This window comes from Lates calcarifer, linkage group LG8, assembly GCF_001640805.2.
Source record: "Lates calcarifer isolate ASB-BC8 linkage group LG8, TLL_Latcal_v3, whole genome shotgun sequence".
Taxonomy (NCBI): domain Eukaryota; kingdom Metazoa; phylum Chordata; class Actinopteri; family Centropomidae; genus Lates; species Lates calcarifer.
In genome coordinates, this window is record NC_066840.1 from 7,655,601 (window position 1) to 7,670,731 (window position 15,131).

The following is a 15,131-nucleotide window of genomic DNA, read 5'->3' on the forward strand; positions in this document are numbered from 1 at the left end:
GCAATGCAACTAACATTCATTATGATAATTAATTACACCTGTGCCTCTCCTGCTATGCCATGTTAAAATGTCTGCACTGAAAAGGGTCTATTAGGAATGACATCCATTCATACATTGATAAACAGTGGATACTAAATTGAAATTGTATCTTTCATTTTTATATATTTTACCCAGAGTATTTTCTTGCAAGTGAAATTACCTCATTTTAATAGTATGATAAATTACTGAAAAAGGAAATAGAGACAATAGTGAAATATACGAAATGTTTACTTTGAGAAACAGTTGCATGAACAGAGCCAGTTCAAACAGCGTTTCTTCATTTGAACTTCTGTCTGGGGTCCTACAGATGGCAGTCTATGAACCTGTGATAAATGTGGCCTTGGTTTCTTTTTTACCCTGAGGAGTTGCTGTTCAGAACATTTCAGTCTAATAACTGTCACCACAAATATGTAGTATGTTGCACTGACAATAAAGCTAAACACTAGACAACTAAACCAAAGAAACAAGTCTGCAAATGCTGTGGTTGAGCCTGTCCATATGTCATTGCTTTGGGCAGCTTGTGAACATATGTTAGTTTTTTGTTAGTAAGACTTAAATTTGGCATTTCATGACAGCTCACTCCAACTATTAAACTGCATCAAACTATACTAACTAGATTGTCAGACAGCTGTAAAGGGGGGGCTGTTGAGGGGCTGTTGAAGTGCCGTAAGGGGTTATGTAAGGGCGAAATGAAATATGAATCCACCTTTAGGTGGCACTGTACAGGATTACTGTAGTTCTAAATTCAAAAGTTTTACCTTTGATACTCCGAGTGCACAATAAACACACAACAAATTCCTTAAATAATAAAAAGACTAATTTAACAGTATAAATGTGTGGATCCTCTTGCATATGAATTGTTGTGCATCCAATGTTTCATTTTGGTATATTAAAGAAAGGGGAAATTACAACTCAAGATTTTAATTTCAGTTATATTACTATTTTCAGTTCATGGTATTATGAAGTAAAATAATGAAACAATTGACAAACTATAGATGATTTCAATTGGAGTGTCATCACTTTTTATTTTGCAGAAATCATACAGTTTTGAAATACAACATGTGCTGTAATAATAAAATGCAGGAATGCAACCAAGAGCCAAAATAAACTCACAGAACTCAAAAATGTAATGATTCTTCTCTGTGTTTGGATGTCAGCAGTGTTTGGTCTGTCCAGAGGTGAACCAGGTTGAAACCAATCCATGACAGTGATATAGGCTTAATCCTGCTGAAGGAGCCAGGTCACCATGCAGCAGGTGTTCCTGTCACTCCAAAGACACACTGAATATTTAGAAATGTGCTGATGCTTTTAGCCTGCATGTCAGGGGACGAAGGGATGATCTGTTGTGTGTGCTGGTACAGGAATGGAAAAGATGGGAACGGTGTAAAATGGCTTTTAGTTATGACTCACTTGAAACTTGAAAGCTAGCTGTGATTTGAGAGCAGCAGTCAGGTTTACAGCTAATTGCCACCATCATAACAGCATGTCGCATTGTGCAGGAATGTTCTGGTTTTTACAGTAGGATATTTATTTGTTTGCTTGTTTTATTGTGAATGACACTGGTTTGAGCAAATCAAGTTTTAAACAATGCAAATGTAGCTGCTGAGATGGAATGAATAGAAGTGCAATCAAGTATAAAAAGAAACCTCGGAAGTTAAAGATAATGTACATTAGAGTTTCATATGTATTTAAAATACATATCTTTCCTTTGATCCTTTTCTTGCAAACGCTCAAATTAGTATTTCACAACATACAACATTCCTCTAACCTTTTTTCCCCATGAAAGTATAACAATAACATGTTGTTGTACCTTCTCCACTGTTGTAACATACGCTTTTGCTTCTAAACATCACCAAAACAGGTTCTTTGTACACCCAAGACAGGCACAAAATAGGTTAATCTGTTCCTCCTGAAGGACATTAGCAATATGAAAAAGAATGACTGTTTGTGACCAGAACAAGGAACAAAATCAGGCATACATACTCTCCAAAATGATTATTACAATCAATATGCCATTAATTTTGTACTATATGTTCAGATTACATTTGTTCATTAAACTGCTCATCATCAATGTTTAGACATTAGCAAAAAAAAGCCCTTTAAAATCATTTTTCTTCCTGAAACATGGAAACAGTGTTTGATTGAACAAGTGCATCTATGCCCCATCTGACCCCACATAACTCTTCCTACTCAGCACTGGCTTTTTTCTGTCATTCTTTGTCAGTCTGTCTGTAAACCTTACATTCATTTTAGCAAATGCAGTACGTAAAGCAACATATATACATGTGTTAAATTGATTATTGCACTGTGATGATTATGCATATTATTTATTTCCCGTTGATTAAGATGGATAATAAACTGTGATGAATACTTTGACCATGGTATGATAATGTGATTACCTTGTGTCCTACCTACCACTATGTTTTTGTCATGGAAAAATTATGGAAACTAATTTACCCTAGTATTGTCTAAATTAATATTAATTATGAATTCACTGTATGGTTAAATTTGATCCTTTATTAATACAGACCAAGGAGAATGCCTCAACCAAAGTACTGCATAGTCCAACAAAATATGTATGTACATAATTTTCATTTTGTGTGTCCCTTCTCTGCCTAGAAGTCTCTTCCCAGTTTTCCTTGTGTAAGACCAGCAATATATAATTCATTAATAACATTCAAAACCGATACTCCTTTACTGTAACACTATTAAACTGCAATAGTGACTGTAAAGGTATATTTGTTGTGAAGATGCAAAAAGTATAACATTCATTTAGAGTGAATTCAAATATCTTTGGTTATCTTGAATCTTTGCACTTTTTGGTATTTAAGAAGCGTACAAGCCACAGCAACTTTGTTATGTAAAAAGCTTGTTCTTGTCAGTTCATACTATGACTGTGAATCATATGAAATACTAATACTACCTTGATACATTTACCATTGTCCAGGATCTGCAATCAAAGTTGCAGAAAAGCAACTTGTCTAACATTAGTTTGATGAAACTTCATCGGAATATCTTTTACTGGTTGTTCCAATGGCACAAAAGTCTATGAAAATGGAAATTATGCTTTACTGACACCCTCACAGATCAGTGGAGACAGTGCTTCTTTTCACTCTCAGGCTGCCTCCCCAGCCGCGAGGACAGGTGTTGTAGGAGTGTAGGCCAGGTGATCGGAGGCCCGAGTCCTCAGACTCAACAGAGGCATCAGAGTCGGTGAGGGAGCGAGTGTTGTAAAGTCTCACAGGGGAGCAGATCCTCTGTGTTGGAGTGGGAGGAGGGCTGGTGAAGATAGGGGACTGGGCCCCCAGTGCACGTGACTGGAAGGGGCTGATGGGTGGTTTGTGACAGTCATAGCCATGGTGGGAATTTCCCAGAGGTGAGATGGGGAGGCTGTGACCACTCAGTGCACCAGGAGAGGGGCTGTTTTTACGTTTGGCTGCATTGATGATGTTCTTTGCCAAGAGGCGATGGTTGGCCTTAGAGTCTAAGTTATTAACAATTGGGGACATGCAGCGACTGTCTTTGGTTGGGGAAATGGGAGAGGTGGCAGAGGATGTGTACAAAGGTTTAGTGGCGGGGAATGATAAACTGGTCTGAGAGAGTGCAGGAGACTGGGAACGTGAACCCCAAGGAGGGGAGACAGGAGATGTGGCTGAAGGTGTTTGAGAGGGTCTGGATGTAGAAATGGAGACAGTGGAAATATTCTGGCTTACTATTGGGGATTGGCATCTCGATCCCCAAGGAGGAGCAGTAGTTGAAGAAGTTTGGGAGGGTCTGAATGTAGGAACAGAAGAAATATTGGAAGACTGGGTATTTTGGCTCACCATTGGGGACTGGCATCTTGAACCCCAAGGAGAAGGGTGTGGGGATGTGGCTGTGGTGCTTTGGGAGGGTCTTGATGTGGAAGCATTCTGGCTTACCAATGGGGACTGACATCTTGAACCCCAAGGAGGAGAGACTGGAGTTGTGGCTGTGGGTATTTGGTTGGGTCTGGATGTAGAAATGGAGACGGCAGTGGAAGTATTCTGGCTTACCAATGGGGACTGACATCTTGAACCCCAAGGAGGTGAGCGTGGAGAGGTGGTTGTAGATGGTTGGGAGGGTCTGGATGTTGTAGTGGAGGTAACATTGGAAAATTGGATATTCTGACTGGCCATAGGGGATTGGCATCTTCTACCCCTGGGAGAGGAGACAGGGGAAGTGACTGAGCGGTTGGAGCTGGAGGTGGTGGCGGAGGAGCGATTAGTTTGGAGGCTGGGAGTCCAAGTTCCTGTGGTGCGACCCTCTGGGCTGCTGAAACGTCTGGTGAAACTGGGCGTCCTAGTTGGCGTGGGAGTCTCACCAGTTTCAACTGGGGTGGAGTCCTTTGGTGTCTGTTGGCAATGACATATAATATTTTTTAGACTCTTGAGAACATACATATACAATTATAACATACAAACATGCAAAATACGCAAAATAAGAGACTGTAATGTTTGTACAACTTTGGCATAATTAAATGTCCCTATTATTTATAAGGTTTTGATTTCACCATGACAAGGTGTTAATGTTTATGCCGTGCACAACCTCACAAAAAAAAAAAAATGTTTTGCTGTGAAACTTGACAAACCTGTTCTATGAGACCAGTTTTAATTATAGCTTCCGAGTGAATTTGCTCTGATAAAATAGGATTTATGTGTGCAGTATGAGCCCCAGTGTCAGGTCATCTGAGCGTGTTCCTTCCTTCTGTACGTGTTCCTTCAATAAGCCTGGCCACCAGTATACATAGGCCCAGTCTTTAGTGTCTCTCTCAGGTTACTGTCATCTGGTCTTCCCGAGGTAGTTAACCTTTACAGGCGTATGAGGTTACTCAACTGAAGCAAGGGTGGCATTCCAATGTTATGCACATACTAATTAAGAACAAACTATCTCTACTAGGGATAATAATATGAAGAAAGTCTGTAGAATTATAGACTGAACTGCTGGGATCAGTATCCTGAGAGGTTTTAAGATGAATGTTTGTCATCATGTTTCAAAAGTTTAGGGCATCTTTAAAAGAAACAAGGCCCAGGTTAAGGGTGATACCATTTGTCTGAATGTCTGAGCCCCTGAAGATGAAACAAGACCAAGGGTCAGGTCTTAACACAAACACACATAACCCAGATTCTTATGAAAGTGTAAGGCATCTAGCCACCTCCAATGGCAAGCCGAAATAATTATTTTTGTACTTTAAATGTAACATACTGTGTTTCAAATTGGTCCTGCCTCCTTTTGCAAATGATCAGTGTACTTAAAGGAGGCATTTTATTTAATAGTGTATTCTGCAGTGAAGTGGAAGGGAGGAAAGTGAAATAACAAACACACAGCAGTGAAATTAATGGTTGAAAGATGTCAGTGAAGTCAGGAAATGAGAAAAAGGAGAAAGAGGTCATGGCAGAGTGTTAGCATAAAGCTTTAATCAGAGAAGGAAAGAGTCACTTTAACACAAAAAGAAATCAATCATAACAGACAGGATAACAGCAGAAGAGAACAGTGAATCAAGATTTATGAAATGAAGCATGCATAAACCGTGTAGTCTAAAACAACAGTGACTGATGACATCCTATGAAAAAATACCTCTGGAATTACTGCTTGAAGTCACAAAAACAATATATATACTGTATGTAGGTCCATGATGCAAATTAGTATGCAGCCTGCAGATTTGAAACATCAAAGAATCCAAGTAAAATGCTGGAAAGCAGAGTGTGTTACCCTGACGACATAAAGACATAAAAGGAGCTCTCTTGCTGTAACTCTCATGTCACTGAGCAGCATTAAATTGCAAATCATAGATCATAAAGCAGATGCTAGACCATCTGTTAAAGTGCTTTGTGAAGCAGCATCACCCTGGTGCCCACAGAATTGGGAGACAAAGTGGAAAAAGTGTTAGTTTTTCTCTCATCAGATTTTAAACTGCACTGAAAATGAAAAGTTTTGGAGTGTTGACATGCTTAGTGGCTGTGGGTATAGCCGTTTATCTGATTATATCAAGGCACATTTTATTTTAGCTAATGATAATTTTTACTTTTTGGGTGTTTCTTCATGTGAAAGATAAACAAGTTGAGGTTCATTGCACAATTATGATACATTCACTTGCACAATCTTAGAAGATATAGATTATTCTGCGTGATTACTTGACAATTAACAGTGCCTGAGCCCAGTGACAATAACTGTAGCATATGCATTTTGTTGTATGTATTATTTTATGATATATTTGAGGAATCAAACATTTCACACATAAAAATATTCCACTCTGTTATATATCTACAATGCAGGAGAGCGTACAAAGAAAGAAGAGGCACAAGAAAGATGCACAAGTTTAAGAAAAAAGTGCAGTAAAGTTTAAGCCATGTAAGATTAGTTTTAGTTTTGCAACCATGTGTGTAGTTTCTGCAAAAGATCTCCTGTGATGTGAACAAATGTTCTAAAAATGATACAGAGAGGGTCTCCACACCTGTGGTGCAATCCCTGCCCTCTTGGCAGAAAATGTGGGCCTTGGTGCCTGGGCTCCTGACCGGGGAGAGGACACTCGCTCTGGAGAAAAGGCAGGCATGGGAGAACTGATCCTTGGCTGCCCAGACGCTGGATTTGACAGATATTCTGCACCTCCCTGTGGGGCTGAGAGGCAGCTGAGGAGACATGCACTGGGTACTGAAGTGAGAGGGTGGGTTGCTGGGTGCAGAAGTCTGTCTGGAGAAAGGCAGGGTAGAGATCATGTTCTTGGCCTGTGGTGCTCCTCTTGGTAGCGTACTAATGGGGTCCTTGACTGGATTAAAGGTGAAGAGGGATGAGTTGAGCTGGTAGGGCCGGTGCCTTGACAGGTCCATCTCTATCTTGGAGCATCCGTTCTCTAAAAGAGGTGGCTCTGGAGCTGGAGGCGGCGGTGGAGCTTTTTGCCTCGGCTTTTGCTTGACTGCTTGTTGGGCTTTTAGGTTTTGTGAAAGCTGAGCGCTCATGTCAGAGTTTTTAGCGATGGCCTTGACCCTGCCGGGCATGTTGGATGGGTAAACCCACGACGGTGGCAGAGACATCGTGGGAGAAGGAGACCTCACTTGTCCTGGATTCTGATTCTCCACAACATATTTCTCCATCCTGGATTGACGCTTGGCAAACAGCTCAGCCCCTTTCCCTGAAACATTGGTAAGGTTCTGTTCTGGCCTGTGCTCTGCCCTCGGTCGGGTCCTGGAGCTCTTGAGGCAGGAGGCCCACTCTGGAGCTCTAGCCTCCTCTGCCCTGTCCTCTTCCTTGGCAAGGAAGTTGGAGGCCTCTGCGCCCAGAGCCAGTAACTCTTCCTCGGATGTTGGCTCAGGCACAGATCTAAGTCCATGTTTCTTCCTTTCATCCGCCCCTTGCACCAGAGAGAGCAGCTCAGGGTTAGGAGCTACCACTGGCTTCTCTTTGAATGTGAACATCGACTTCCTACTTGCCCTCCTGGCAGCCCCCTCCTCAAGTATTCCTGTTTTGATCTGTGTTATCGGCCTCCTCTCTCCAGAGGGCTGAGGAACAAAGGCGGAGGGTTTTGGGGCCGTGGGAGGGCCATAATGAGGCATGGGCGGGTAGCGAGATACAGAAGAAACAGGGAACTGGGATGGTGGAGGAGAGGAAGGCGACATCACGGGAGACATCGGAGGTGGACTGGAGTAGTAGGCCTGTGGGGGTTGGTTTGTGAAGGCCGGTAGTGGAGGCGTGGGATATGACGGAGGCGGAGGTGAGAACACTGCAGGTTGGGGAGCAGTGAAAGTGGGGAGAGCAGGAGTGGTGTAAGAAGGAGGAGGGGGGATGTCCATGACGGGGCTGGCGGCCTCTGGAGACTGCACTGTCGGCGGGGAGAAAAAGGGCCTGGCAGTTCTGTTGATGATGGTGCTTGTCTGCTTGGAAGTTGACACAGACACCCTCTCAGGTCCAGAGGTACTGTGGCAGCCATTAGGAAGCTTTCCACGAGGAGCTGGTCCTGTGTGGCCCCCATTTATCTCTGTTTCCCCGTCAACATGTCCCATCATGACTGGATCAGTATTATTACTTCCAGGGGGAATCTCATCCTTGACTCTGTCCTCATGGATTTTATCTCTTGCCTCCTCCTCCTCCTCCTCCTCCTGCTCTTCCTTGACAGGGAGGAAGTGTCTCTCTTGAATAACACTGTCCTCCATGTCCTGTTCTTTGTGGAAATCTTTCCCTGGTTCCTCCATGATATCACCCACTGTAGGTACCCTTACAGGTGGTGAGAAAAGTGGTTTGGTAGAGATATTCTTTAAGTTGAGATCTCTGTCTTTCTCCTCACTGCTCCTCTCTGCCCATGTCAGTTTGTTAGACAAGGGGCTGGTTTTCACATTCTCCGCTCTGTCCTCCTCTGACCCCTCTCCGCAGCTTTCAAGCGTGAAGGCGCTGACTCTCTGCTTGCGGCGGTTGAAGAGCTGCACGCCTCTGGAGCTGGAGTTGGAAGGGATGGTGAGCTGAGCAGCGATGATCTGACTCCTGACTCGAGCCTCTTTGAGCTCCTTCTCTGATAAACTGGCACTCCGGGTCAGGTCTGGAGTGAAGGAGACAGGGAGAGAAAGTGGACAGCCTGATCAATGAGAGATTTAATTTTTTTTGTTGCATAACAGAGAACAGTGTGATTAATGATCAAAAGGACCAAAACTTCGGGAGACTTACATCCCCTGTTCAGATAAATACCACTCCCTCAACATCTAATTAAAGCTCACCGCACCGCTTTTATGTACAAATAGAGAGAACTGGCAAGGACAAATTTTTAACAAGTCTGGGATTGAATATTCTCTTTAAAACCCACATAATTGTTTCTGCACCATATGGTTTTGATTGTTCTTTGCAGTACTTTTGATTCCAACCAGCTCCAGCGAGAAAAATAACGGTTTGAAGACACTTGATTCAGCAGACCGGAGCCGTGGACAAAGAACTAACAGACGTAGGCGGGGAAACATTCCAAATAAACTATTTTTAATAGGAAAGACATAAAACTCATTGAGGAAAGTTAATAAAAAAGATCTAGGTCACTGTCTGTTCTAATACCACAAGAAATTATTCTGATTCTGCAGTTTTGCTGACTGCTTTGAAATTTAGAGCTAAAATGGGTCTATGTTAAAATTTGACGGTTTGTTTTTTGAGCTTAAGAGCTCCATTCCAGGCAGTGGAGCTATTTCCTCTGCCATCTGCAGTAGTCCCTCCCAGAGCATTCCTCCACCGCTGAGAAAACTCCCCGCCTGAGCTTCCAACATGCCTTTGGTTTCTCTCTGTAGTTAATTTGTGCAATACTGCAGCTCAAACCCTTAATAGGCCATTTTTTACAATCTACAGCTTCCAAAAATGACATAGACTGCTGTCTATAAACATACTATACAATCAAGTGTTCCCAACTTAAAAATAGTGACTGCATCATGCTTCAAAGTTCATGAGAGGAAAATCAAAGCTGCATCTTTGCCTCTTCTTTTTTTTTTTTTTTTAAACAGAATAAAAACCTGAAGTCTCATAGACTCTGATGGACATTTCAAAAGAGAAAAACTCATTGCGGTGACACATCTGGTAGATTATTCATCTAATTCATGTAACTTTGACTGGTGGAAGATATTAAACAATCCCTCCAGGAGGTTTCTCAGACAGCTGGCACAGCCATGGCTCTTTCTTCATTTGATAAAGTGATGGATCCAGACAGCTACATTATTTGATGTAATCATGTGCCAATCACAATAATTATGCGTAAATCAATCACTTTCAAAGCCATCCTATATAACTCACTCTTCATGCACTTTTTCCTGGCACAGAGTATAAAGCTAACATGATCATTCCCCCAGTAAGAGGAATAATATGCATCTGTCATTGATTTGACAGACTTTAAGTCTGCCCTCACAGTAATTAAATTAACTCTTTGTAGGGTGCCATTGAGTTCATTTTACATAAACCCATCTAAAGTTCAAGAGCATATGTTTATTATCTAATTTTTATCCCACTGTTATAGTAAACAAAGATAGACTATAGGGCCCATTTGGATTATAAACATTTGCATTGCATTCACAAGCACAAAATTAAACCCTTTGATGATGACTGGTTATGTCTGCAAAGGGAAACATCAGTGTCAGTATCAGCTATATTAAATCAATCAACCTGACACTGACAGAGGAATGACAGTGTGACACTTTAAGAGGGATATATATCAACCACATTACATATTTGTGACAACAATATAACAAGGATAAAATCATTATCACACATACTCCTCCCAGTGCTATTGGCATGAACATAAATCTTTCTTTTATAGACTGCAGCAGAGAAATGAACCGAACCACTCAGGTACTCACTGTATACCCAGAGCCCTTTTATCAAGGTTGTCAGTGTGGGCAGTAATACCTGCAAAGGTCCCAATAACGACTTTTATTTGCCATTTACTGTTTATAATTCATGCTACCTAAATATATAAGGGCAGTGAAGCTTGAAATGAAATGCCCTCACTATAAACTTCTACCTCTAGTGGGAGCCAGACTGGTTATCAAGTAACATGCAGGTGTAAATCCCATCAGTGATTGATACCATGACCAAAGTACAAGTGATACTCTTTATGAAATGTGAATTTTTATTTTTTTTCCCCCAATAACTGGGGAGTTAATTTTGATTACATTTTTATGAAACTTTGGTTATAATCTGATTAATGACAGCAGCTGGTATCCATTGCATGGAGATGTTAATCAACAACCAATATATGGAAATACATCTGATTGAAAAATAATAATAATTCATGTGATTTTTAAGTTAGTATAGTCCAGATTACAAATTACAGATCATAGCAGGGTTTAAAAAACACCTACACTGTAGTCAGTTACAACTACAACTACACAGTCAGTTATGAGGGGAAAAAAAACCCTCAAACTTTACAGACAGTAGTCGATGTCTTCTTTTACAGAAATAACATGCTGCTACTAACAAGTCAGATTTTTTTCATAAAACAGGCAAGCACAACTTGCTCTTGAGCTTTCATTCCAGGCTGTAAAATAACTTAATCATTCATGAGTAAAAGTGAAAGTTTAATTTATCTCACTGGGTCTACTTGTGTCTAATCTCTTACCTTTTTCATGTCAAAAACTCAGAGCTCCGCTGTTTTGTTGTACTTCCAGAGGAGTTTTCAATTTAACTGCGTCTGATAGCTTCACACCCCCCTTTCTGTAGCGAGACACGGGATCGGATTTCTTTTTCTCTGCTAGTCCAGCACACAGACAGGCAGACAGGCAGGGAGGCAGGCAGGGAGGGAAGAAGGGAGGGAGGGAGGGATGTATGTAGCTGGAGGCTGTGCTGTCTGTCATTCAGCCTCCAGCTCTGTTTCACTTTTTTTCAAATCTGTGCTACCACCACCTCCACAGGGTTTCCAATTATTATTTAAAAAAACTGAGACATGCTTCTGAGAAGAGAGCTCAGTGCTGGATGTTGCAGCAGACAACACTTTGTTTTGACAGTTCTGGAGAGGTATCCAATCAATGGCAAGTATCGAGCGGCTTATCTTTGTCTAATGTCTTGTGATGGCAGGGAAGTCTCTGACCCTTGTTGGAGTCTTTGAAGTGGAAAGGTAACTCAGAGATATTCCAGCTTATGTGTGTATGGATTAGACCTCGAGGACACCAGAGCTCCAGCGCCTGACCTCTGCTCCCCTCCCTGTCTGTCTGGATAGCACCATGTGTGTTTACTGCACACTTTCCCCAACCAAATGTCTGCCCTCTTTGAACCCTCTGGGCCCTGAGCTCCAACCTGCAAGGGCAGGATAGGAATTTCCTGTTCACCAAAAGAGGCAAAACTCAGCCCAGTCAACAATGATGCAAGAGCCTCCCACATCACATTGTCCACCCCCCTCTACCTCTAACTTTTTCTACCTCATCCTTCTGCCATCCCTTCATCCCTGCGTGGGCGAGAGCAGACGGGGAAACTCCCCCACAGCGGGAGGATTTAAGTCAGGGGGCCAACCCCGCATTTGTGTATCAAAGGTCAGATTACCCTGTCGGATGTTATCTTTCTCCGGGCGATGGCTGTGGGGTGAGTGGGATGACAGCGCCAGCCCCCGTGGGTGATGTGTGAAGCGGTATGGAAAGACAAGGATTAGCAGAGGTCCTGGGATCTTACCAGACTGAATGTGACCTGAACTCCTGGTGGATCCCATGGGGGAAATACAAGACAAGCCCAGAGGTTGAAACCAAGCTCTGCTGCTCGTATTGTTACTTTTGTGCATTAAGAAAGGTCTCTGCAGAGGTGTAGTCGACTTTTATCAGTGCCTTTGTGTTGTTTTTGGTGATTTGTGCTCCATTTGAGGAAACTAATTAGTGAGTAATGAGTGATGGGAACAGTGTTGGAAGTACAGAGGTTACAGATGTTTATCAGGGCCTTGACTACATAACAGTTATTGGACGGCCATGACCTTTCTGTTTTGCTTCCCCACAGCACATTGTCCTTTTACTCTCTTTGAATACTGCATCTGACAAACTTGTCACAGCAGTAGAAGTAATTATCTCTCCAGATGACCATTGTTTTGATGTTTTTTTAAATATTGCTATCTAACAACTTAATGTTTTGGTGCTATTATGGAGTCTTAACTCAGCTGTGAAAGTCAAAAGAAAGGTCTGAAGAAGTTTCCAAATAGCTTTTCCCACAAGTTAGCCCATTATTGTCAGTGGCTGTGTTATATATTAAGACTGCCCTTTAGCAGTGATGCTTGATTACATTTCCATTGCTGTTAGGACAGCCTGTATTTATACGGCATGGAAACAGATGTTTCATAGAGCATTTCACTGTGTCAAGTTGCACTGATGAGGCAGGGTTGCCTGTTTTCTCTATTTGCTCTCTGTTCCCCTCAGTTGTAGGGTTTCTAATACAGTTTAAATCATACAGTAGCATCAAGGCTACACTACAAACAAGCCTTTGTAAATGTAATTACAGCTACATTTCTGCATTAGGAAGTAACAGCAACAAAAAACTTTCATGTTGCTGCTTGGATTCCCCAAAGAATGACAGAAAATGCCAGATAAACAAACACTTACTTGTTTTCCGGCTCATCTGTTCTTTGTTGTTTCCTGTCTTCTCCCATGATGCATTGCACCCTGTCCCAGGAGTGTCCATGTCTTGCGTTGCCTGGAGAGGTTTTCTCAATCCTCCTGGACTCCAGCTCACCCCTCTCCTGATAGACGTATGTCCCTTCTCCATCTCCATCGCTACACCCACGGTTAAATGCTTCTGCTGCAGCAGAAACAAAAGCCCCCAGCAGGAGGGAAATGTGTCTGTTTCGTTCCAGTCAGCTCAATCTTCCCTCCTGATAAGATGTGACCGCCAGTCCAATCGGAGGATGGAAGTTTTACTCCTTACTGACAGGCAGTGAATAAGTTTGGAAATACAAGAAAACACACAAAAAAAGGACAAGGAAAGGAATAGCTCAGCTTTCCAAGCTGCTGCTTCCTGTCATGGTTTCCAAGCTGCAATAAAGCAGCAATAATCCTTCCAAATATTGTTGTGTAGTCAGCTGAAATTTGATGGTAGAAGTGCGCTCTTACTTTGGTCTTCATGAAGTATTATTCTCTATCTAACAGGACCTCCCAGGAGGGTCAACTCCAGTGTGCCTTGGATGAGTTCCCATGGACAACTGCCACAAAAAATTGCACAAGTTTGTTGTGCTCTGCTAAAACTCTGGCAAAGAGGGGTGAGAAACCATCCAGTCTTCTCTGCTTGCATCTCCCTGTTACTCCTTTTTTGTCTTTCCCAGACTTTACTCTTCCTCCTCTGCTATTTTGGTCACCAAAACATGCTTTTCGTCTGCATCCCAATCTCCAGCCCGCAGATTATTTTTCTATTGGAGAAAAGGATCTGCCCTTTATCTTGGAGATCATAACTCTACGGTGACGTGAAGGGGAACTGTGTATATGTCGGCTTCCTGCTGTTATGTGCATGTAAGGAATAACATTTCACTCTGGAAAGGTCATTCCCAAGACTGGTGTGTATTCAAAGCTTCAAAGCATTGAGTTCAAGTTCCTTTATTCAAGTGTCCTGTGTTATTTCTTAGACATTAAAGCCAGATACAACCTCTGAATTCAGGATGATCAATCTCTTTCTCTTGTTTATTTACAAAACCGCATTTTTTGGTTCATTTGTTGTTCTGCATGCCCACTTCCTGTCCAGGGTCACCTACAAAAAAAAAAAGGAAAAAAGAGAGAAATAAGCAGGTTTAATTCAGTTATGCAGATGTAAGAACCATCAATATTCTTCAGGTATGTTATTTAAATGTGACATTTACACAGACAAAAGCTGGAAGTTACATCTACCCACAACTTTGGAAAACCGCAGCTTTGGCAAACAGTTGGTACAAGAATCTTACTCGATTTTCCATCATCACCCTTTGTGTAATGTCATGAGTTTCAGCCCACATTGCTTTGTACAGGACTTAAAGTATTATTGTGATGATTTCAAGAAAGCAGTCCAAAAAACGAGACCTCGGTGTCGACAGAGAGTCTGCAGCATTTACAGAGGAATGGGTGACTGTTTCTTGAGAAAGTGGTCTGAAGAACAGTTTAATATACTGGGCTTGGCCCATACTAATACTTGTAATGGACACTGGTTTACTTCCAAAAGGTTCAAAACTCAACTCAAGTCCACTTTTGAGATAATGAGAGTGGAATTCTTTATAGATGAAGCTCAGCCTCCTCACTTTGAACTTTAGTCAGACTAAGAGGGTGGAGAAGGAAATGAAGAGATGCCTTTATAAAAGTCTGAACCTGATAAAAACTCATGGTGTCGCCAAAGAAGGAAGGAAGGTCACAATTCATTAAGGCTTGAATGTCAAAAATCTGTATTCAACCTGCCAAAAATGAGCTTTATCTCTGTGTCTGTGTCCGTGATGTGATACAGTGCACTGAGAACGTGAGTGTGGATTAGATATTTCTATGCAGCATGAAGTGAGGAGACAAACGCGGATACGAATGTCCTACAGTGACATCTGACGCATTCCTCCCTCTTATCCGATAAAGCATTTCATTAGATCAGCAGTGTCATATTCCCCCTTCAAAGCTAATAAGACCCACTGGCAAAGTTTGTAATGATAA

At 41.9% G+C, this 15,131-nt stretch overlaps 1 protein-coding gene across 1 annotated transcript; it reads right to left on the reverse strand.

The window, feature by feature from the left end:
• Window positions 1–1,033: 1,033 nt before the first annotated feature.
• On the reverse strand, window positions 1,034–13,264 carry LOC108882831 (synaptopodin). The gene is given in 4 exon segments (XM_018675560.2): window positions 1,034–4,412; window positions 6,512–6,664; window positions 6,666–8,584; window positions 13,083–13,264. Coding segments are annotated over 4 exon segments (3,534 nt in total). The 5' UTR covers window positions 13,252–13,264; the 3' UTR covers window positions 1,034–3,119.
• Between the last annotated feature and the right edge of the window lie 1,867 nt (window positions 13,265–15,131).